Source organism: Labeo rohita, chromosome 25 (genome assembly GCF_022985175.1).
Source record: "Labeo rohita strain BAU-BD-2019 chromosome 25, IGBB_LRoh.1.0, whole genome shotgun sequence".
NCBI classification, from domain to species: domain Eukaryota; kingdom Metazoa; phylum Chordata; class Actinopteri; order Cypriniformes; family Cyprinidae; genus Labeo; species Labeo rohita.
The window spans coordinates 4745147-4768477 of NC_066893.1; the positions used below are offsets into that span (position 1 = coordinate 4745147).

A 23331-nucleotide genomic window follows, 5' to 3' on the forward strand; every position below is an offset into this window, starting at 1 on the left:
TAGACCTACAACATGTCTCCCTAGCAGCACTCTGTATGATTACCTTAAAATGATGTACTTTTTTTTGTGAAGAAAAACACATTTTTTTTTTTCAGTGTGTAGCACCAAAGTTGCATCTTGCAAATCATAAAATTGCAACCGAACCTTGTTTCTCCCTCATAATGCAACTTGCCTCTGACTATTTCTTTACTTGATTTTCCACCACAAATTCCTTTTCAACAGCACAGACGTCAACACAAAAAAGAAAACAATGTTCGTCAAACCACTTCATGGGGTCTGTGAAGTGCTATTGTCATTGGGCTCAAGGTATTCGAGCGCCTCAATATCAAACACACATACATACACGCACACACAATCTGTCCACTGCCATGGCATATGTTGACTATTAGTCATCAACCGCACCTCTGAAGGCTTCCCATCTCTGACGACACAGCTCCTATCTCGCCAAGCCAGCAGGTACAAAAAACTAATTAACAGTCATAAACACAACAACGGTACTGTGCGACTCGCGGTGGACAGCTGGTGGTTCTGTCATTTATTGGAAGGCTTGGACCCCTTTTTCCATTTATAACAATAGAAAAGTGTCTGCGGTCCATTTGTAGTCTCGGACAAAGGGGCTAAGAGGGTGAGCGGGGGAAATCGATGCTTTTGCAGGGGAGATCAATCATGGGCCGGCAGGCTGATAAAAATCAATGTGAAGTGAGGGCCATGGGTTGTTTTTCAACAGGAGACAGTGCATTATGAACTGCAAACATAGAGACAGTAACTGGGGTGGACTAGCGTGCTCCTCAGGAGAGAGCCTGCAATGACTTCTGAATCTGGGGTGTAAGCCAGAGATGGTTTCGGACTCAGATGGCACTCTTACAGACCACCTACAGTCCGTTTGCTGACTGTTTGATCCATATGGCCAAAAAAATGGCCGAATAGTTAGCAACTACCTTACACAATCATGTTTTTCTGTCTACAGTCATTCATGGACAGACTTTGCTGTCGTATTAGTTTTATCAGTGATGGTTTATTATTATGGTATCATCTTTTTCATACTTTTTCCACTTTTAAACAGCATGAGGTTAGCCACTTTATGTTAGTCAGACTTTTCTTCAAATAAAATGGACAAAGCTTCATACTGATACCCTTTGAGATTAAATTTAAGTACACAAATTTACAGCCCTTTTAAAAGGATAGTTCACCCAAAAATTAAAATTTACTTACCCTCAAGCCATCCTGGTTCTATATGACTTTCTGTTTTCAGGTGAATACAATCAGAGTTATACAAAAAAAAATGTCCTGGTTCTTCCAAACTTTATAATAAGGAGACTGGTTTTCCGTTGCTGTATTCAAAACTTGGTTCTTGCGAGACTACCATATTCTCACCAGAGCTTACGCCCGTCTGTGTCCTACGTCATCTCCTGAGACGCCACTCTCTCTGGAACATGCGTACGACAGAAGCTAGAGATAACGGTTTATAAAGTTTTGAATATGGATATTTTTCTTACACACATTGATTCACTTCCGAAGGTCTTTATTAACCATCAGGAGCTGTGTGGAGTATTTTTTATGATGGATGGATGCACTTTATTGGATTTCAAAATCTCAACAGCCATTCACTGCCATTATAAATCTTGGAAGAGCCATGACATTCTTTTAATTTAACTCTGATAGTATTTGTCTGAAAGAAGAAAGTCATATACACCTAGGAAGACTTGAGAGTGAGTAAATTATGGGGTAATTTTCCTTTTTGGGTGAACTATCCTATTAAGCAAGTCGGTCCATTCGGCAGCTATTTTGTTTATGCCTCCAGACCAGTGTTGCCATGCAAAAAATGCAACTGGGAAAGTTTTGAAAAGCAATTGGGCTGGTTTTGTTGTGCATACTTGGCAACCCTGCCCCAGACAGCTACAGCCATTCTTACAGGTAAAACGTTTTACTCAAAACTTTTAACTTTATCATACTTATACTGCAAAAGTGATTTCAACGTTTAGTTGAGTCATTTAGGTTAACATAACTTTTTCATTCAACTTAAACTTCATTCAACAAACTCAACTAGTTTGTAAGTTAATTTAACAGAAGCATTTGCCCCTTCAACTTAAAGACGTCTATTTGTAGATTTATTTCAATAAAATATCATGTTCTCAACAACATATATTGTAGAATCTCATGCAGATACAAGACACTCGACAGTTCTTTCACAAAGTTCTTTCACCATAGTCAAATTTGGTGAGATATGTGTTTTTACTGAAAAAAAAAAACTAGAAAAGTTGTATATAATCTACAAAGAATACAAGAGTATGTCAATAAAACTTGTCAAACTGAAAATACTTCTAAAGTAAATACAACTTTCGAAGCAAAAAGACCACTCAAAGTTACGAGAACATTTTTTTTTTAGAGTACAGTGTACAAACACACAGTAAACTTAGTTAGCATGTTGCTAAGATAACGTTATTATACTCAGAGCTGGGTAGTAACTGATTACATATAATCTGAATTATGTAATCAGATTCCAAATGTCAAGTATATTACTTTTTCAAATGATCATAATTAGATTACAGTTACTTTTTTATATAATATATAACATTATATTTTATATATATATATATACATATATATATATATATATATACACATATATATATACATATATATATATATATAAAGTTTAATGCATTTTATGAGGTTGATACCAAAAAATGGAATATATTTTCTTTCACTTTACTTTTTTATATCAGTATGGTACATTTAACAGTAAGTTTATAGTTAGACAAACAAGTAATCTAAAAGCAATCTGAAAAGTAGTTCAAATATATTATCTAAAATGAGTAACCTAGATTACGTTACTAACCAACAATTTTTTCATCATGTAATCTGTAATCAGTAACAAACTATTTGTAAGTAATCTACCCAGCTCTGTTGATACTCATTTTTAAAAAAAATACAGATTTTACTGTGGATTCTGTAATTGCCTCTCGGTTTCTGAACTTTTTCATTCAACTTACTGTAACGTGAAGTTTTTACTCAACTACACTCAACTCATACTCAACTATACTTTACTCAACTTTTACTCAACTCAACAGAGTCAACTAGTATATAAGTTAACTTAATGAAAGTATTTGCATGACATCTATTTGCTGATTTGTTTAAATAACAATATCATGTTCTCAACAACATATATCATGGAATCTTGTGAAGACAAATGCAGATACAAGACGTTCATCAGCCATATTGATGAGCTCTTTCACAAAGACTTTTCACCATCGTCAAATTTGTTCTTATGGCTTAAAAACATGAAAAACGTAATTAAAAAGTTGTACAGGATCAATGAAGTGTACAAGACTATGTTGATAATAAAAAGTCAAGTTGAAAATACTTCTGAAGTATATTCTAAGTAAAAACAACTTTCAAAGCAAGTTGAGAAAATTTTTTTTAGTGTATAACGTGCAAGCACACTGCTAACTGCATGATGCTCGTTTAAAAAAATAAATAAGAAAACCCTAATTTTATTGTGCAATCTTTCACGATAGGCAACATCCGAAGCTGATTAAGAATCTGACCAAAACAATTTATTGAAGTGCAATTAAGATGCCTAGCTTTTGGGAGCGTAACATCCTGCCTCCATAGGCAACTTACTTGTTCTTAAAACTGTTTTGACTCACCTTGAGCTCTAAAAAGTTTTCGTGGTTCAGGTGCTGAAAAAGAGCTAGTGTGTAACCAAGGGGCATTTGCTGAGATGGTTCAGAGATCAAGAACTCAAAAAGTTAGGTGTACGCTGCAGAGAATTACGATACTCAATGTTGAGTCTTTTGAAAGACTGAAAAGTCTAAAAAGTCAAGAATATAAGGTGGACTGAAACTGAGAAGTCAGTAACCAGGGATGACAACTTGAACCAGAGGTGAATAAAGATCCAGAGATGTGGTTTGGAGCAAGAAACGGAGGTGGACACTGATTATGCTATGACTCTGTGTGGGTGGACAAGAAATCCAAGCAACCAGTGTCATTTCCCAGACACACTGCATGATTCAAAGTGATATTCATACGGAATAAACTATGTGGTATGAGCTTAGGGTTTATTAAATTTAATTATAATATTTTTTATTGTGAAGTTATTATTATTTTTTTTTTTTTAATGTAGGTCACTACTGAGTTATAACAGCATATAACACAACCAGACACATTTAATGAGCATAGTTAAAAGACTATCAAACCACATGTTCTTCAGTAGCAAGACAAAACAAAAAAAGAAAAAAAAACCCCGTAACAATAGGAAACATGCTGACTTTGAAATGTACGGGGAAAACATGAAAGCATGTAGCTGTCCCACAGGAATGAAAGACAATGCAGACCTTAAAAACACGCATGCAACAGCAGAGCAAAGGAGCGCGAGAAAAAAATAAATGCTTAAACTGAGATTTTCACATCAATTATTCATCGTGCTGAAGGCCTCCGTGCTGCAAGGCTGCCAAATCTCATGTCAACGTTTCTTTGCCTGCTACTTCAAACAAGTGAGACTACTAGAAAAAAAAAATCCTTCACTATTTTAGTTTCTTTAGGGATCTTTTTATCTTCCACCATCTATATCTGACTTTTGCCCAGAAGCAGAGAATAAAAGTGGTACAGTTCTGCTCTTGTTAAACTTTTCTGGATTAGGCAACGATGTTGCAGCATTAGCATCTCCAGGTATGTGTTCGCGATTCAGTCTTCTGGTCTTGGTCATGCTAAAACACAGCAAACACCGTTCATATGATTTTAACAGCTAATACACAAACATGGTGCAGTGGTGCAGTATGCTCAACACAACTTTTAGTGCTGGGCAATGATTAATCGCAATTAATTGCATACAAAAGAAAATATTTTGTTTATGTAATATATGTATGTGTACTGTGTATATTTATTATGTATAGATAAAGACACACACATACACTATCAGGACTCTACACTTACTTTTTGACACAGTCAAAATTTCAGGAGCTTCCAATCAATAATCAAAAAATCTGATCAAAAATTAGCCTCCTCCATTACAAGGAGATATGTGACTCCTTAAAGTGATTTACAGGGGAATTTTGTTTGTACCTTTGTAACAGCATTTTTCTAACTTTATTAACTCAATTTTTTAATAAATATATGTGTATTTTTATAAGCTTTTTAATTAAAGGGGTCATGGGATGCCCATTTTCCACAAGTTGATATGATTCCTTAGGGTCTTAATGAAAAGTCTATAATATACTTTGATTAAAACCTCATACTCACTTCTGCTGTAAGTGAAGCTGGATCACGAATGATTCGCGTGAACATAGACGGATATATGTAGATCGGGAGGTGCATTCCCTTCACAAATAAACGTAATCCACTGCATCTTCAGCGGCTCAGATGTCAGGAGTAAATGACGACCACTATGTTCATTATTACATCCAGTGTGACGCCATAACGACAGGCATCTGAGAATGGCTCAATTTGAAAAAGGGAATATTATTTTTTCAGATTAATTAAAAACCACTGCATGGATTTTTATCATTATAGGGTAGATTTGTACATACACTGCCAACACACATTAATGTTCAAACAGCATGTAAAAGTGAACTTAGCATCCGATGAAGAATAAGTTACTAATCAAATGAAATCAGTATTAACAAAATTAATTTGTACTACAGAGATGGCACAAAAGAACAAAGAACACAAAAGTGTCTTTTAAGTGTATTTTCAGACATTTAATGAGGCTCAGAGGTAGCATGAGTGCAATCAAATTCATAAATTCATGTTGAGATTAAAGTTTAGAATATACAATTTTGAGTATAGAAATATTAAATGATTTGCTAACACTTTATTTTGATAGTCCACTTTAGACATTCTACTAACAGTAAGTCACTTTGCAACTGCATGTCAACTAGTCATTAGAGTATTAGTAGACTGTCTGCTTAATATCTTCTAACACTCTTCTAAACTTTGCAAGTATATGTCAATTTATTCTACTAACCCTAAACCTAATCTAACAGTCTGCTCTGAGAGTTAGTAGACATGTAGTTGCAAATGAATGTGAATTAGTTTACATGTAGTTACAAAGTTGCTTATAGTTAGTAGAATGTCTAAAGTGGACTATCAAAATAAAGTGTAACTAATGATTTAAATAACTGAAAAGATACTTTAAAAATTAAACTAAAACTGCCAGTAGGTGGCGGCAAGTCACTGATTTAATTACTGAATCATTCATTCATTTGATTCGCTCGAACGGCTGAATTATTCAGGAATACAGCAAGTGATCTTTATGAATAGGAAACTGAATCATTGACTCACTAGATTAATTTAAAAACGCACGTTCATTCATAAACGTAACACCACCGTGTTTAAATGGAGATGTGCAGCGGCTCAGTTGTGACTTGTTTCAAACTACTTTTGACGACGAGAAAAATCAGACAATAGTGTTATAGTCAGACAATGTAAGTCACTTAATATTACCTTCTTGTTTAAAATTTTTATTTTGGATGTGATTAATTATGACTAATAATTTTATTATTTTTTTCAAACGGCATCAAAACAAAAATAAAATCGCAAAAACGCAACTCAAATGTGTCCTATTTTTGTAACTAAAAACAACTTACCCCACACGTTATGGATTTAATTTTACATATCTAACCCGAACTGTGAGTTTTATGATATGTTGCATCCCTAGTCAAAATTCTAAGTAAAAAAAAAATCAAATTACAGGTGGAAAAACTACATTACCCATGATTCTGTAAAGAAATATCCACCAATTAAGAACAGAAGCAAGCAAATCACTCCAAATGAACTCTACTACCCTTTGACTTTGAACCGAGCATTACTTACACTTAAATCATTGTTTTTTAGTTTTCTGTTAATAATCATATTAGGCTATATTGTGCTACCTTTTTTCAGTGCCCAAATTTAAGACCTCTTAAAATTATAATGAATAATAATTAATTATTTTTGTTACACTATTTAAGATATTTAAGACATTTTATGACCTTAAATTTGGAAAATGTATTTTAAAACTTTTAAGATATTTAAGGACCTACACTAGGGCTGTTAAACGATTAATCACAATTAATCGGATACAAAATAAAAGTTTGCCTAATATATGTGTGTGTGTGCACTGTGTGCAATTATTATGTATATATAAATACAAACACATTCATGTATATATTTAAGAAATATTTACAAATATATGTATTTATTATAATTTTATATATAATTTATATTATATATAAATAAACATGTTGTATTTAAATAACATATTTTTAACATATAATTTGTGCATATTTATATATACATAATAATTACACACAGCACACAGACATATATTAGGCAAACTCAAACTTTTTTTGTATGCGATTAATCGATTAATCACGATTAATCATTTGACAGCCCTAATCTACACATACATAATATACACTATTATTTAAAAGTCTGGGATCAATAAATATATTTTGAAAGAAACAAATACTTTTAATTAGCAAATATGCATTAAATTGATCAAAAGTGACATTGTTAGAAAAAAAAACTATTTTCAAAAATGCTGTTCTTTTAAAATTTCTATTAATCAAAAAACAATGATAAATGTTTCTTGAGCAGCAAATCAGCATATTAGAATGATTTCTGAAGGATCATGTGTCACTGAAGACTGGAGTAATGATACTGAAAATGTAGCTTTGATAACAGGAATAAATTACATTTTAACATATAATCAAATAGAAAGCAGTTATTTTAAATAGTAATAATATTTCAGAATATCACAGTATTTTTGATCCAACAAATCAAATCCATAAGAAACTTACAAAAACATTACAAAATCTTACCAACCTCAAATCTTTCCAAACTCAAAAAATACTTGGAAAGGCAGTGTAACTATCCAGACTATTTCAGATATGGAACATTAACTAAAAACAAGCTCTTATAAAAACTCTTCACATCCCTGACAGAGTCATCACTAGAGTTTCAGCCTTAATCATTGACCTTGTCCTCTGGCTGAGCTTTAGAACCTCTTCAGAGAAGGCAAACCCCATGAGGATACACCCACCAGGGCCCTAAAGTAAATTGGTTTCAGCGCCTCAATCCCATCCTCATTCTGCTCATGATTTAGAGGAGGAGTAGGGCTCTCTGGGGTGCCTGCAAGCCACAGAGCTTTCATACAGAACACAGTCTGACACCAGAGCCGCCCGCTCCGTCCCCCAGGAACCTCCTGGAAGACCTGTGCTGTCGTTCCCTCGGCTTAGCCCATTAGCTGTAGGGTTTATGGAGCATGGAGTGAAGCAGGAGTCTGAATCATGAGGAGATGATCAGCCCCCAGGCCCAATGCCTGCTGTGACCTTTGAAATAACCCCCAGTAAGGGGCCAATCAGAGCCAAAGACATCTTCCAATTCCTCAATCTTGCTGATAAATTGGGGCTTCAGTAGAAACGGGTGGGATAAAGGGATATAGGGCACCTAAGAAGCAGATATATATTTTAAAGCATGAAATAAAGGGGGTCATTAGTTTACTGTCCCTGGTTTAGGCACTTCAAACTTCACAAACCATTTCTCTAGAATAAATCAATTATTCCTAGATTTACTAGTATAGTATAACAAAAAACAATTTATGCCCAGAGGCATGTGGGTTTGTGTATAAACAAGATTGCATTGAGCGCTAAAATAGATCCGTCACTATAGCGCTTTTGTGTGAACCAGGGTGGGCGAAATTTCCAACAGCTCCCCAGTATTTCAAGAACACAGTCCTCTCTGTCAACACATGCAAGAAATACTTACACAGCTTTGTCACTCATTTTAACCTCTGATATATTTATGTTTATTAAAAGCCCTCACGTTATGAAATGGAAAAACTGAGGTGGTGTTGAAAATGTAGACCCACTCTGGTTTCCTCAGTCTACCCGAAAGTTATATGAAGCTTCTTCTTTAGGAAGGTTTTCATTCATTCAAATGTCAAGGCTTCATTAGACTTAAAAGATAGAACATTGAAATGTGAATAATTCTGTTCTCATCGTTGTTTTATTAAAATGACATCATTATGATGTGGGTAGCTTTTTATTTTAGTCATGCTCCTCACGTACAAACTATGTACTTATGTATTATGGTAATTAGATGAGTAAAGTTTGAGAACAAACTTTGAGTTGGCCTGAGAAAGCCTAGCCTGAAAGTTTGAACAAAGTATGAAAGTTGATGTTGCTATAATGATTTGGCACATTGCTTACATGATTTAACATGTTGTTAGCATGTTTTGGCATAATTAGCTTGTTGTTTGCATTTTGTTTATAGGATAATTACAATGCTGTCAACATGATTAGCATGTTGTTAACATTTAGCATGTTGTTAACATAAGCAAGTTAATAGCATGATTCTAGCATGATTAGCAAGTTACTAGCATGTTTATAGCCTGAGTGGCATGTTGCTAGCATGTTTCTAACATGATTAGCATGTTACTAGCTTGTTGCTAGAATGATTGGCATGTTACTAGCCAGTTGTTAGCATGATTAGCAAGTTACTACCATGTTGCTAGCATGATACGCCAATTACTAGCATGTTGCTAGTAACTTGCTAATCATGCTAGAATCATGCTATTAACTTGCTTATGTTAACAACATGCTAAATGTTAACAATATGCTAATCATGTTGACAGCAGTAATCAACCTACAAAAAATTCAAACAACAAGCTATTTATGCCAAAACATGCTAACAACTTGTTCAATCATGCAAGCAGTGTTCCAAATCATGATAGCAACATCAACTTTCATACTTTTACAACTGCTTCAAACTTTCAGGTGACTTGGTTTCAATGATTAGCAAGTTACTAGCATGTTATTATCATGATTAGCAAGTTACTAATATGTTGCTAGCATGATTAGCAAGTTACTAACATGTTGCTAGCATGATTAGCAGGTTACTAGTATACTGTCAGCATGATTAACATGTACCCTGGTGAAAAAACAGCATATGCTGGTAGGTATGTTTTGATATGGTATGTTACCTAACCAGCATCCCAGCATCAAAACATACCTACCAGCATATGCTGGTTTTTTCACCAGGGTAGCTATGCTTTTTAGCATGATTAACATATTACGAACATGTAGCTAGCATAATTAGCAAGTTACTAGCATGTTGCTAACATGTTAAACATGTTACTAGCTTGTTGCAAGCATGATTAGCATATTACTAGTATGTTGTCACCATGACTATCATGTTACTATCACGTTTCTAGCATGATTTGCAAGTTACTAGCATGATAAGCCAGTTACTAACAGGATTAGCAAGTTACTAGCATGATTAGCATGTTACAAGCATGTTGTTAGCATGGTTAGCAGGTAACTAGCATGTTACTAGAATGATTAGCATGTTATAATGGTTAGCATGTTACTAGCATGTTGCTAGCATGATACTAGCATACTGTCAGCATGTTTAGCGTATTGCAAAGTTTCTAGCATGATTAACATATTACAAGCATGTAGCTAGCATAATAAGCATGTTAGCATAATAGCATGTTGCAAACATGATTACCATGCTGCTAACACGATTACCATGTGCTATCATGTTTCTAGCATTTGCAAGTTAATAGCATAATTAGCCAGTTACTAGCATGATTAACATGTTACTACATTTACATTTATTCATTTAGCAGACGCTTTTATCCAAAGCGACAGGTGGGGAATACATCAAGCAATTTGTCCTAAAGAGGCAAAACGACTTAGGAAGTGCTCATAATACCATAAAACAGGCAGGCATACTAGCATGTTGTTAGCATGATTAGCATGTTACTAGCATATTGTCAGCATGATTAGCATGTTGCTGTTTCTAGCATGATTAACATATTACGAGCATGTAGCTAGCATAATTAGCATGTTACTAGCATTTTGCTAGCATGATTAGCATGTTGATAGCATGTTGCTAACATGATTAGCAAGTTACAAGGTACCAACCCTGGAGAGCAGCAGAAGAAAGAGAAGCAGCTTACATAGCAAATCAGTAAGTTGGCTTTCTCAAGCAATAACTAGAACCCTGAACCTACCTCTATACGTAACCCTATCGTATGTAGTTACCTTATATTACCAGAATCTTCTTAGGTAGGTACACTGTAAGTACATTGCAAATACATGTACATACCTACTGTAAAATAAGTGCAACCATGATGTGTTCTTATTCTTTATTATTACACTAATAAAAAACAAAGAGACCCTTTGTGTTCGGGTTAGTTTGTGTTCGGGTTAGTTAGGGTTACTAGCAACTTAGTTAAACCAAGTTAAACTTGTTACCAAGCTAAGCTGAGCTAAACATGCTCCCCCAGTGTTTTATAGTGTGGTATAGTAAGTATGTTTGTTTTGTGGTGGAGTAATCTCAATTTAAACAATTACATTTAAACAAGGCCTATTGAACCCCCATGACCTAATGATCGTCTTTCCCACAGAACAGCTATTAAAAATACCATTTAGGCAATTAGCAAGATCTATCGGTATATATGTAAACCTCATTAAGAGGTGTCTCCTGGCCCCATATGAGCCTTATTGACCTCACAGCACACAGGCTCAGATATTGATTTAACACGTCATCTATGTTGGCCAAAACTGTATTGACCGCCTGGTCGCCTTTACCCGCCATTGACGATGATTGACTAACTACTTTTACAGCAGTGTGCTTTAGGAACTCTGCCTGTTTACAGCAAAGGGCAACCTAAAAGCATAAGTTTATTTATTGGGCGGGCTGGAGCTGGAAACATCGGTCACTGCCAGAGTGACAGATGGTGTGACAGGCCACCCCACTGCCCGTAAAGTATAAGCAAGGCTGAAGAGCTTTATTTTTACGGCAATAAGTTTTAAAAGTCAGCACAAAATGTTCACTGCAAAAAGCTTTGAGTGGGTGAAAAGACGCAGAGGTAATTAAAATCTGGTGAGCCCTGAAAATCAGCTTCTATGTCAAGCAAATACCTTATTTAAAGTCTTAACACAATCTATGATTTGTCCATGTCAATGCACACAGCAGAAACCTTTAATTGGGAACACAACCATGGCCATATTGAACAAGGATGTGAATAATGGAAAGAAAAAGTCATTCTGATTTGGTGCTGAAGACATTTTAACAGTTTTGTGTGGTGTGGCATCAACAATCTGGGCTAGCAACCAAAATGTTTCAGGCTTAAATCCTAGAGAACAAGAATCATCAACCATCTCCCTTGCGCCCTTGAGGAAGGTACTTCACCCTGATTTGGTACAGGTGGACAGTCCCCAAGGAGGTCTATAACACCTAGGGAAAGCAATCTGTCAGTATAGTTGCTTGGATGCCATGAAAATCTCAGCTTGAAATTTGAGTGTGCCATTCGAAATCTGCCACCATTGCTCATGGGAACTGAGTTGTGGACAGACAGTTTTTTGAGCCAATCACCTAAGCTGTAAATGCCATGTGATTAATCACTTAAAAGACATCATCATGACTGGCCGATGGGACCACAGGACAGAAAAACAACATATAACATTTTATCATACTATATGAATGAATCTAGTCCACTGAGGGACAAAGTATAAGAATACCTTTTGAAAAGTGGATAATTGGAGTCCATGCAATCTTGACCTGCCTGAAATCTATGTTCTACAAGTGTCTAAATCAGGGATCTCCAAACTCAGTCCTGGACGGCTGGTGTCATGCAGAGTTTAACTCCAAGCCTAATTAAACACACCTGAACCTGTTAATCAAGGTTTTACTAGGCATGCTAGAAACTTCTATGCATATGTGTTTCGAGGCAAGTTGGAACTAAACTATGCTGGACACCTGCCCTCCAGGACCAAGTTTGTAGGCCCCTACTCTAAATCTTTTAGCTTAACTGTGAAGAATGCTGAAATAGTATTACTGTAGGTATCCCAGAATCTGAAAGTTTAGTCCAGGGGTGCACAATCACGCTTCACGCTGTCCTTCAGAGTTGAGCTACAACCCTTAATTAAACACACCTGAACCAGGTAACCAAGGTGCTAAAATCTTCCATGCAGGTTTGTTGAGACAAGCTAGAGCTAAACTCCACAGGACTCCAGCTCTCTAGGACCAAGTTTTGAGACCCCCATTAACAAGCTATTTAGGCAACCTGAGTTGAGGAATACTACTACTTCACCCCTTTTCAACTAAGGCAGTTTGAGTGCTGGTTCTGAGCCAGAGCCTTGTTTCAAATCGGTTCTTTGTCTTTCGACACCCAAAGCACAAGCCCAGAACCAGGAAAATTGGTTCCTAAGTAGCACCAAAGCATTGCTGGTCTAGAAGTAAGAACTGAATGCATCAGGGGCTGGGGGCGGTGTTACCGTGATCACCAAGACGAATAGAATCTTTTGACTGGGATTTTTTTAAATAGCAGCTAAACACAAACATGTTGGATTCGCCATGTTTGGATGCCAATGCAGGTTTGCAAAGCGATTCTTGATATTAGGCTTGTTCGGGATGTGTTGGTGCTGTGCAGACTGGTTGGCGTGTGACGTTGAAGTACCACAAGAACAATTCAAAAGCTTAAAGAGTCATCTGCTCTCCAATTGCTCTCGCAGTGCTTTGGTGTTGTGCACCAGTCTTTCTGTGCAGAGCCAATGCATTTCAGCCAGGCCTGGTGTATTTTTGTTTAGCGACGCATTCACAAAAGTACCATGATGCATGCGTGTGGTGGTGCTGATGCAGGAGCCAGCTTTTTGAATTGTTGAATATAGTTGGTATTTTTGCTTTCCTTGCGCAAAAAAAAAATATAGTATTCTTGTAGCTTCATAACTTTACGGTTGAACCACTAACGTCCTTACTACGTTTCTTGGCCTTGAATGTGTCAGTTTCGTTGCTGCCTATGCAGGGTCAAAAAGCTCTCGGATTTGATAAAAAATATCTTGATTTTTTTTTTTCTGAATATGAACAAAGGTCTTACGGGTTTGGAACAACATGAGGGTGAGTAATTAATGATGGAATGTTCAGTTTTAGGTGAACTGAGTAGAAGTACTACGTTTCCTAGTGGCTTCTAGGTGTCTCTTTCCCATTTCAATCCTGAATCCCAGACTCATTTGGTCTTTCCTGCCTCCCTGCATCTCCACTGCCTCTGCAGCCATAAATCTTATAAGAACTGCTTGTGAACCGAGAGACCCCCCTACTCCACAAAGTCTGGCTGTGGCAGACATTTAAACAATCAATTGCGGTTAGCGCCTAAGTGGGCCCATTACTTCTAGGGCCCAGAAATGGCACCATCCACCATTAACAGTTGCATGGATTTCTAGGCAATTATAAGAAGAGGCTAGTCACAGACTGAGTGGAATTATTGTCTGTTTGCCTGGAGACAGCAATCCTCTTGCAAATGTCAAGAATTCTGTTGTTCTGTTGTTCTGTTGTTGGGGTATTTAAGGTGCATCCAGTGCTCAACAAAGTAAGAAGCTCTTCAGAATGACTGATGGTGGTTCTTCGGCCTTTAAGCTGTGAATGCTGAGCTCAAGTCATTAATATGGATGATACCCACAACACTCCCACCTCCAATTCCACACCATACAGTGCTGCCACGTCAACCCTTGGAGTAACATTCATAGTCAAGAGGAAGGTGAAAAGAGTAACTGATTTTAATGAACAGTTCATCCAGAACGGAATATATTTGCATTATTTACTCACCCTCATCCTTCCAAACCTGCATGACCTTCTTTCATCAATTAAACCCAAGAGGAGAAACCTTGAAGAACGCTTGCTGTTCTATTCTTTAGGAGTCCAAATTCGGTCCTGGAGGGCCACTGTCCAGCAGAGTTTACCTCCAACTTGCCTCAACACACCTGCATGGAAGTTTCTAGCATGCCTAAGACCTTGATTAGCTGGTTCAGGTGTGTTTAATTAAGGGTTGTAGCTCAACTCTGAAGGATACTGGCCCTCCAGGAGTGGGACTGGGCACCCCTGGACTAAAGATTCAGATTCTGGGATACCTACAGTAATTCTTGGGCCTTACAACCATTCTAGCATACTTCACTTGCTGTTCTATTTTTTAGAGTCCAAATTTGGTCCTGGAGGGCCACTGTCCTGCAGAATTTAGCTCCAACTTGCCTCAACACACCTGCCTAGAAGTTCACTTACTAGACACTAGTGTGTCTAGTAAGACCTTGATTATCTGATTCAGGTGTATTTAATTGGGGTTGGAGCTAAACTCTACAGGACAGTGGCCTTCTAGGAACAGGTTGTCAGAGTGTGAAGCTTCAAAGAGGAAAGGAAGCTAATATACAGCTTCAGAAGACATTAAATATACCATAGATAGTCCTACACACTACCTTTATGAAACATCTAAGGTGCTTATTTTCATTTTTTGGAGGTTGACAGGTGAACTCTTCCTTTAAATATCTGTTATTACAAATTTGTGACCTATTCAAAGTATACCAAAGATTGAGAAGCCTTTGTGCTCTGGCGGATTGGGAAAATGTGAGTAAATGAGTAGGCAAAGCTATTTATTAGCTCTCACGCTAGTCTGTAAAGCACCACATCCTTGAATTAGAGAGTTCAGTCTCCCTCAGCCTGTGGAATGGAGTCCACATGTCTCATCTGTCATTTTAGATATCACAGACTTTCTGATGGCCTGTCATCGAATAACTGGTATGGCCTGAAGAGTTTTGCTAGACTATATGCATGTGTGTTGGAAATATTGGGTAGTGTACGTACAGAAGCAGGGCTGTTTCACACATATGAGATGAAAGAAATGACAGATGGATTGTGTAACATTGTATGAGAGAGATGCATACAATGGTAAAATACATCCAACAGAGTCCAATACATCCCTGAGGCTCATGTCACATCCGCACACACACATACACAAAAACACTGTTCCGAGTCTATGTTATTGGTGTAAGGTTGGAAATGATCCCACAGGAGTGTACTGAGTATTCAGTGTTACCATGGAGACCAGTATCTGACAATGCAATGCTATATAGCCAGCAGTGCTTTGCAAAAAGATCCAGACCTTTAACCACTTCTAATTTTAATGAATCACAAAACTATTACAACATTAATTTACCGTGAGTCACATTTTCAAATCTGTGCACTGTAATTAGAATGCACTAGATATCATTCACTTTAATTTGTTGTGAAAGATATCTAGTAGGTTGCTGTTATTAAAATTGTTTTGTGTTATGAATATGCAATAGATTAAACTGTATTAAACAGCATTTCCCTCATTCTTTTATAGCTAATATGCATGTAGGTTTGATGATCTCATAATAAACAACCATGCGTATTTGTACTTTTAAAAATACACTTCACAATGCAGGATTATTTAAAAATAGATGATTAAAAATGGTATTAACAACCTTAAAGGGACAGTTCACCACCCACAATTCTGTCATTAGTTACTCACCCTCATGTCATTCCAAACCTGTAAGAACTTTGTTCATCTTTGGAACACAAATTAAGATATTTTGATGAAATCCAAAAGATTTCTGACCCATAGACATCAATGCAACTGATACATTCAAGGCCCAAAAAGGTAGTAAGGGCATCCTTAAAATAGATTAAATGTGACATCAGTAGTTCACCTCTAATGTTATGAAGCTACAATAATACTTACGTTACAAAAAAAAAAAAAACTAAAATAATTACTTTCATCAATTTATTTTCTTCTGTCAGTCTTTGCCGCACATTTACAGTACAATAGTACTATCATTTACAACCGCATTTGGGATCGTTTGAAGGTGCATTTAAACTACATTTTGGAAATTCAAACTCGGGGCACCATATCAGTCCATTATATGGAGAAAAATCCTGAAAAGTTTTCCTCAAAAAGCAATTTCTTTACGACTGAAGAAAGAAAGACATGAACATCTTGGATGACAAGGGGTGAGTACATTATCTGTAGGTTGTGGTTCTGGAAGTGGACTTCTCCTTTAATGACAGAATTGTATTTTTTGTGTAAACTATCCCTTTAAACATCAACTTTCTCTAGTAAATTAATTTATTATAGCATAAAATCTGGAAAATGTAAAAAAAATTAATATATTGGGCCACATATATCATAAACATTCATGCATCTTCATCCACATTAATTGCAGTTTTTTATGTTAGCCCTAGCAGATGAACTCTGTACACCTATTTCAACGTATTCATAATAAATGAGTGTCAAGCACTGCAGATTAATAGGCAATAGCTTGAAGGTGAAGATCGTATGCAGATGATTGTGGGTATTAAATTATAAATTGTTTCTAAACAAGGTCCTTGCAAACTTCTGGCCATAACTCTACATCATTCCTGAACTTCTGACTGAGAGAAACTGCTTAGGGACAAACTTTTGGTGTAGAGCCGGCGTGTGACATTGAAATTATGAAGCAGAACTAAACAGCAGTAATGTATTCACAGCACAGCACAGGAAATGATAGATTTATCTCCACACACATAAATCACTCCACCAGCACAGCATCTGTCACAGACTCTCTGTTTGTCCACATCATCTTCTGCAATCTCCATTCCATTATGACTTGATAAATCCTTCCCTCGCAGCTTTAAAGCCATAGAATTAAAAATCCCATGCTATGGTTTGACGCACACAATTTGTTGACATATTTCCTATCGGAATGAGATTCATAAATCTGCTTAAAGTTAATTCTGTCTGCTTGTATACTATATAGATGATTTCAAAGCCAGCAGATATGGACTGTAAGTCAAAAAATTCTCTTTTTGTGCACAATTCTGCAATGAAAATATTTTTACTAGTGCTTAATAATAAGCGAGGTTGTTCACTTGTATCCACATATGGCTGTGCAACTGACTTTATTTGACGCTGAGGTTTTATTGGTCCTGTGAGTGATGCGGAGAGCATTTGGACTAGCTTGTGTGTGACACTGATAGTACGCAGTGTGCTGTGCTCGAGATGAAAGGTGCTAAAAGCCGGGCCCCTCTGTGCCGTGGGAGGGACGGAAATGCAGCGAAGGCTCTTTTGAGAAACATCTTGGACGAGCGCAAAGGCCATCAATCATTTAAGCCGGTACGAACCGTATCTTATTCCCGACTGTATATCCTCATCTTCCAGAGGTTGAATTGACCTGATATGTCCTCAGTAAGTGAAATAAAGTCAACTTTTTTTAGGGATGCATTTATGGACTAAAAGAGCTTTTTTGCAAAAAGAGTGTTTCTGATTTTCTCAGACATCAGCCTCGTCATGGTTATGTTTGTGGCTATGTTAAGGTTGCAAGATTTGGTAAAATATCACTTTTTGATAACTTCTTGATAACACATTTGTACACATGTAAATTCACGCAGAATCCAGTTCTGCATTCACACTGCATCTGAATTTGAAAGTGGATTCAGATTCATTTCTGGCCTCCAAACCACTATTTAAAAAAAAAGAAAGGTTCAATAAAGCAAAATTAAAAAAAAAAAAAAAAAAAAAAAATACAATTTAACAAAAAAAAAAAATTGTTGTTTTTATAAATGTGTCATTATTTTGTGTAAAAATATCTAATATTAATTAATAAATAATAATGAATAAATAAACACCTCTTGTATTATGAAAAATGCCTGAAGAAAGTCTTTGCTTTTGCAAAAAGTGGATTGTGTTTCTGATTTTCTCAGACATCAGCTTCATCATGGTTATGGTTTTGGCAATATGAAGGTTGCACGATTTGGTTAAATATTGCTTTTTAATCACTTATTTACACACATTCAATGCAGATTCACTCAGAATCCAGTTCTTATTGCATTCACACTGCATCTGAATTTGAAAGTGGATTCAGATCTATTTCGGGCCTCCAAACCACTATAATATAAAAAAAAAATGAATGGGTGATTACAATTTAAGAAAAGGAATAATTGTTTTTATAAATGTGTCATTATTTTGTCTAAAAATATCTAATAATATAAAAATATTTAATGATATTGATTAAATAAACACCTCTCGTACACCTGGATGCCAGCAGATGTGTAGGCAAGTATTATGAAAAATGCTTTTGCAAAAAGTGGAGTGTGTTTCTGATTTTCCTCAGACATCAGCCTCATCATGGTTATGTTTTCGGCATTATGAAGGTTGCAAGATTTGGTTAAATATTGCTTTTTAATTACTTATTTACACATACTGCAAATTCACTCAGAATCCAGTTCTCATTGCATTCACACTGCATCTGAATTTGAAAGTGGTTTTAGACCTATTTCCAGCCTCCAAACCACTATTATATAAAAAAATGAATGGGTAATTAAAGCAAAATGAGACATTTAACAAAAAAAAAAAATACAATTTAACAAAAATAATAATTGTTGTTTTTATAAATGTGTCATTATTTTGTGTAAAAATATCTAATAATATAAAAATATCTAATAATAATGATTAAATAAACACCTCTCGTAGACCTGGATGCCAGCAGATGTGTAGGCAAGTATTATGAAAAATGCCTGAAGGTGGTCTTTGCTTTTGCAAAAAGTGGAGTGTGTTTCTGATTTTCTCAGACATCAGCCTCATCATGATTATGTTTGTGGCAATATTAAGGTTGCATGATTTGGTTAAATATTGCTTTTCGATTGCTTATTTACACATACTGCAGATTCACTCAGAATCGAGTTCTTGTTACATTCACACTGCATCTAAATTGATGAAAGTGGATTCAGATCCATTTCTAGCCTCCAAACCACTATTATTTAAAAAAATGAATGGGTGATTAAAGCAAAATGGAACATTTAACAAAAAAATGACAATTTAAAAAAAAAAATAATTGCTGTTTTTATAAGTGTGTCATTATTTTGTGGAAAAATATCTAATCGTAATCAAAAAAATAATAATGAATAAATAAACATCTCTCGTACACCTGGATGCCAGCAGATGTGTAGGCAAGTCTTATGAAAAATGCCTGAAGGTCTTTGCTTTTTGCAAAAAGTGAAATGTGTTTCTGATTTTCTCAGACATCAACCTCGTCATGGTTATGCTTTTGGCAATATTAAGGTTGCACAATTTGGTTACATATCGCTTTTCAATTACTTATTTACACATACTGCAAATTCTCTCAGAATCCAGTTCCCATTGTATTCATACTCCATCTGAATTTGAAAGTGAATTCAGATCTATTTCCGGCCTCCAAACCAATATTATTATTTAAAAAAAAATAATAAAATAAATAAATAAATGGGTAATTAAAGCAAAACTGTGTATTTAAAAAAAAAAAAAATACAAAATATTTTATAATTGGTTTTATAAACGTGCCATTATTTTGTGTAACAATATCTAATATTAATTAAACAAATCATTTTATATTAAAATGTATTATTTGTATTATAATTTATATTAAATGCAATTAACTGAACTTCAGATTTTTTTTTACAAACCTAAGTAGAACTTCATGTTCTTTATAAAGTTTAATATTTTTAACATATCTATGTATTTTCATAATTACTTTTACTGCATTTGAAATATGGTCCTTCCAAATGTACTGTCAAGCATTTATGATAACCCAAAATATATTTTAATGTAATTGAAAATTGTTGTGTATTTAAATATATTTGTAATTACACGCTTGTAACGACAAAGTTGCAATTTAATACATTTAAAATAAATTTTACATGTAACATCAAATGACATACTACAGTTAAAACTATAACTCTCACAAATGACAAATTAAGTATTTTAATATGCAAATACTAAAGTGTACTAAAAAAAATAATAAAGTATAAATCTTTAAAGTGTGACAAAACATTATTAAAACAAAAATTTCAAAATGTTTTTAAACGTCTAATTACAATATGACAATAATTACATTATTACTAAGTGCACTTTTTTAAAAGTGTACTTAAGTTTAAGAACCAGTCATGAGAGTGTCAATGATTTTTTTTTAAATATACTTTTAAGTTTTGAAATACATTACAAGTGCACATCTTTTTTAAGCCCTGTAATTGTTTTTGTTTTTTTTCTTTAAAAAATATCAAAACACAATCTTACTGCGTTTTCCTCCTCCTGGCTGTTGCTGGTGTCTTCGCTTTTGCGGTACTTGTCTGATGAACGTGAGTCTCTCTTACGGCTGGTATCGGTTCCCTCCATCGTCCTCTCACCATCTGTAAACGAGACAATGACCGCACACATTCACTTTATATTTCATCAGCAGTATTATTAGTTCTATATCATTACCATTTATATTGCATACAGCACACAGAAACTAGGGGCGGCCATTATAGCGCCTCTTCTGAGCAGTTTAAATCATTCTTAGAGAGAGAGAGAGCAGGAGAACACATGGAAATGACTACAGCTGGGGTGCAAAATTAACACTTGCCAAGTGGCAAATGCAAATAAAATTGCCTTTGGCAAGAAAATGAATAAATAAACACCTCTCGTACACCTGGATGCCAGCAGCTGTGTAGGCAGGTATTATAAAAAATGCCTGAAGTAGGTCTTTGACCAAAATGTTGTTTATCAAAAAATATTTGCAAGCTACAACACTAGGATTGCTTATCATATTATTTTCAGTATTTTACCATCCAGTTAGCTGATAGCCTTACAGAGCTAAACACTGACTGTAAGCACAAGGTCTGGTTCATACTGCGACACAATTAACATTTCAAATAGAGATGCATGATTACTCGTTAAAAGATCACTATTTTGATTCAAACACCCATGTGATCCTTTTTTAAAATGACACCCGCGTCTATTAAACCTTTGAAAAAAAAAAAAAAAGACATTTACAGACATTTACTATGTTTCAGTATAAAACAGCTTCACACGTGTCTTTTTAACTACACAGTATTATTTCTGTCTTACAGTCATTCATGTTATCACAGAAATACTGGGATGAAAGTATATAGTTTAGATATAAACACTAGGTGGCGAAAAGTGACTGTTAAAAAGTGTATTTGTTAGGTATGCAATACAGTTAGTCCACGGTTTTTAACCACGGTTTTCGGTGATATCTTGCCACTTCAGTGTGTTTTTTTTTTTTAACAAATTAACAAAATACTCCTGTAAACCTCTGTACACTGGAAAAAGTGTGGTTTAGTATATGTCTGCTTAATTTTTTTTTGAGAGAGGTATTATTTTTTTGATTTTTACGCAAATTAGAATGGGTTTTATTCATACTGGATGCCAGAGGGCGCCCTCGTACAGAAAATCCACATATGCATCAAAGAAATATCACTGATGACATTCTGTTCCTGTCACGTTTGGTGTACGGGGAAAAAGGGGTGAGGGTCCAAAATGCAGGGAAGGGAAAATTTTAATAAAACAAAACACAAATAAACATAAACCAAAAGGCCAACACGGCACAACAAAACTGGAAACACAGATCAAAACCAAACCGAACCGAAACACACACGAAGACCATAGACAAAAGACAATGCAGACCTGAACAGGAGTGAGAAGTGAGAGTTCTTATACAATAGTCCAGAGTGTGAACAGCTGTGAGCGTAATCAGTGCAAATGACAAGACAGACGTGAACAATCAGGGGAGTGCAGTGCAAGGGGAACAGCGACCTCGAGAGGCTGAGGGGAGACCCACAGCCCCGATCATGACAGTACCCCCTCCCTACGGAACGGCTTCCAGACGTTCCCAAAGTCTGGAGGGAGGAGGTACGGAGGAAGGCAACTCAGGGGGAGGGACGGCGGGCCAGGCCCGTGCAGCGCAGTCACCGCCGCGTCAGGAACAGAGAGAGCGGTCACCGCCGCGTCCGGAACAGAGAGAGCGGTCACCGCCGCGTCCGGAACAGAAGGCACGGTGAGGGCCGCGTCAGGAACAGAGAGCGCAGCCGCCTCCGCGTCAGGAACGGAGATAGCGGTCGCCGCCGCATCAGGAACAGAGATAGCGGTCGCCGCCGCGTCAGAAACAGAGATAGCGGTCGCCGCCGCGTCCGGAACAGAGAGCGCGGTCACCGCCGCGTCAGGAACAGAGAGAGCGGTCACCGCCGCGTCTGGAACAGAGAGCGGCCATCGCCGCGTCAGGAACAGAGAGCGGCGGCCACCGCCGCGTCAGGAACAGAGAGAGCGGAGCGCGGTCACCGCCGCGTCAGGAACAGAGAGAGCGGTCACCGCCGCGTCCGGAACAGCGCGGTCAGAGCGCGGTCACCGCCGCGTCAGGAACAGAGAGAGCGGTCACCGCCGCGTCTGGAACAGAGAGAGCGGTCACCGGCCACGTCTGGAACAGAGAGAGCGGTCGCCGCCGCGTCCGGAACAGAGCGCGGTCACCGCCGCGTCAGGAACGCGCGGTCACCGCCGTCCGGAACCGCGGTCACCGCCGCGTCAGGAACAGAGAGCGGTCACCGCCGCGTCCGGACAGGAGAGAGCGGTCGCCGCCGCGTCCGGAGAGCGCGGTCACAGAGAGCGGTCACCGCCGCGGTCACCGCCGCGTCAGGAAAGAGAGAGCGGTCGGCCGCCGAACAGAGAGAGCGCGGTCACCGCCCGTCAGGAACAGAGAGAGCGGTCAC

General features: G+C 36.8%; 1 protein-coding gene across 1 annotated transcript in view; it reads right to left on the reverse strand.

The window, feature by feature from the left end:
* The window catches only part of b4galnt4a (beta-1,4-N-acetyl-galactosaminyl transferase 4a), a 217617-nt gene that overhangs the window by 121877 nt on the left and 72409 nt on the right, over nt 1-23331 (reverse strand). The window contains exon 2 of the mRNA XM_051100119.1: nt 20864-20976. Coding sequence (XP_050956076.1) covers nt 20864-20976 — 113 coding nt within the window. The remainder of the gene's footprint in view (nt 1-20863; nt 20977-23331) is intronic.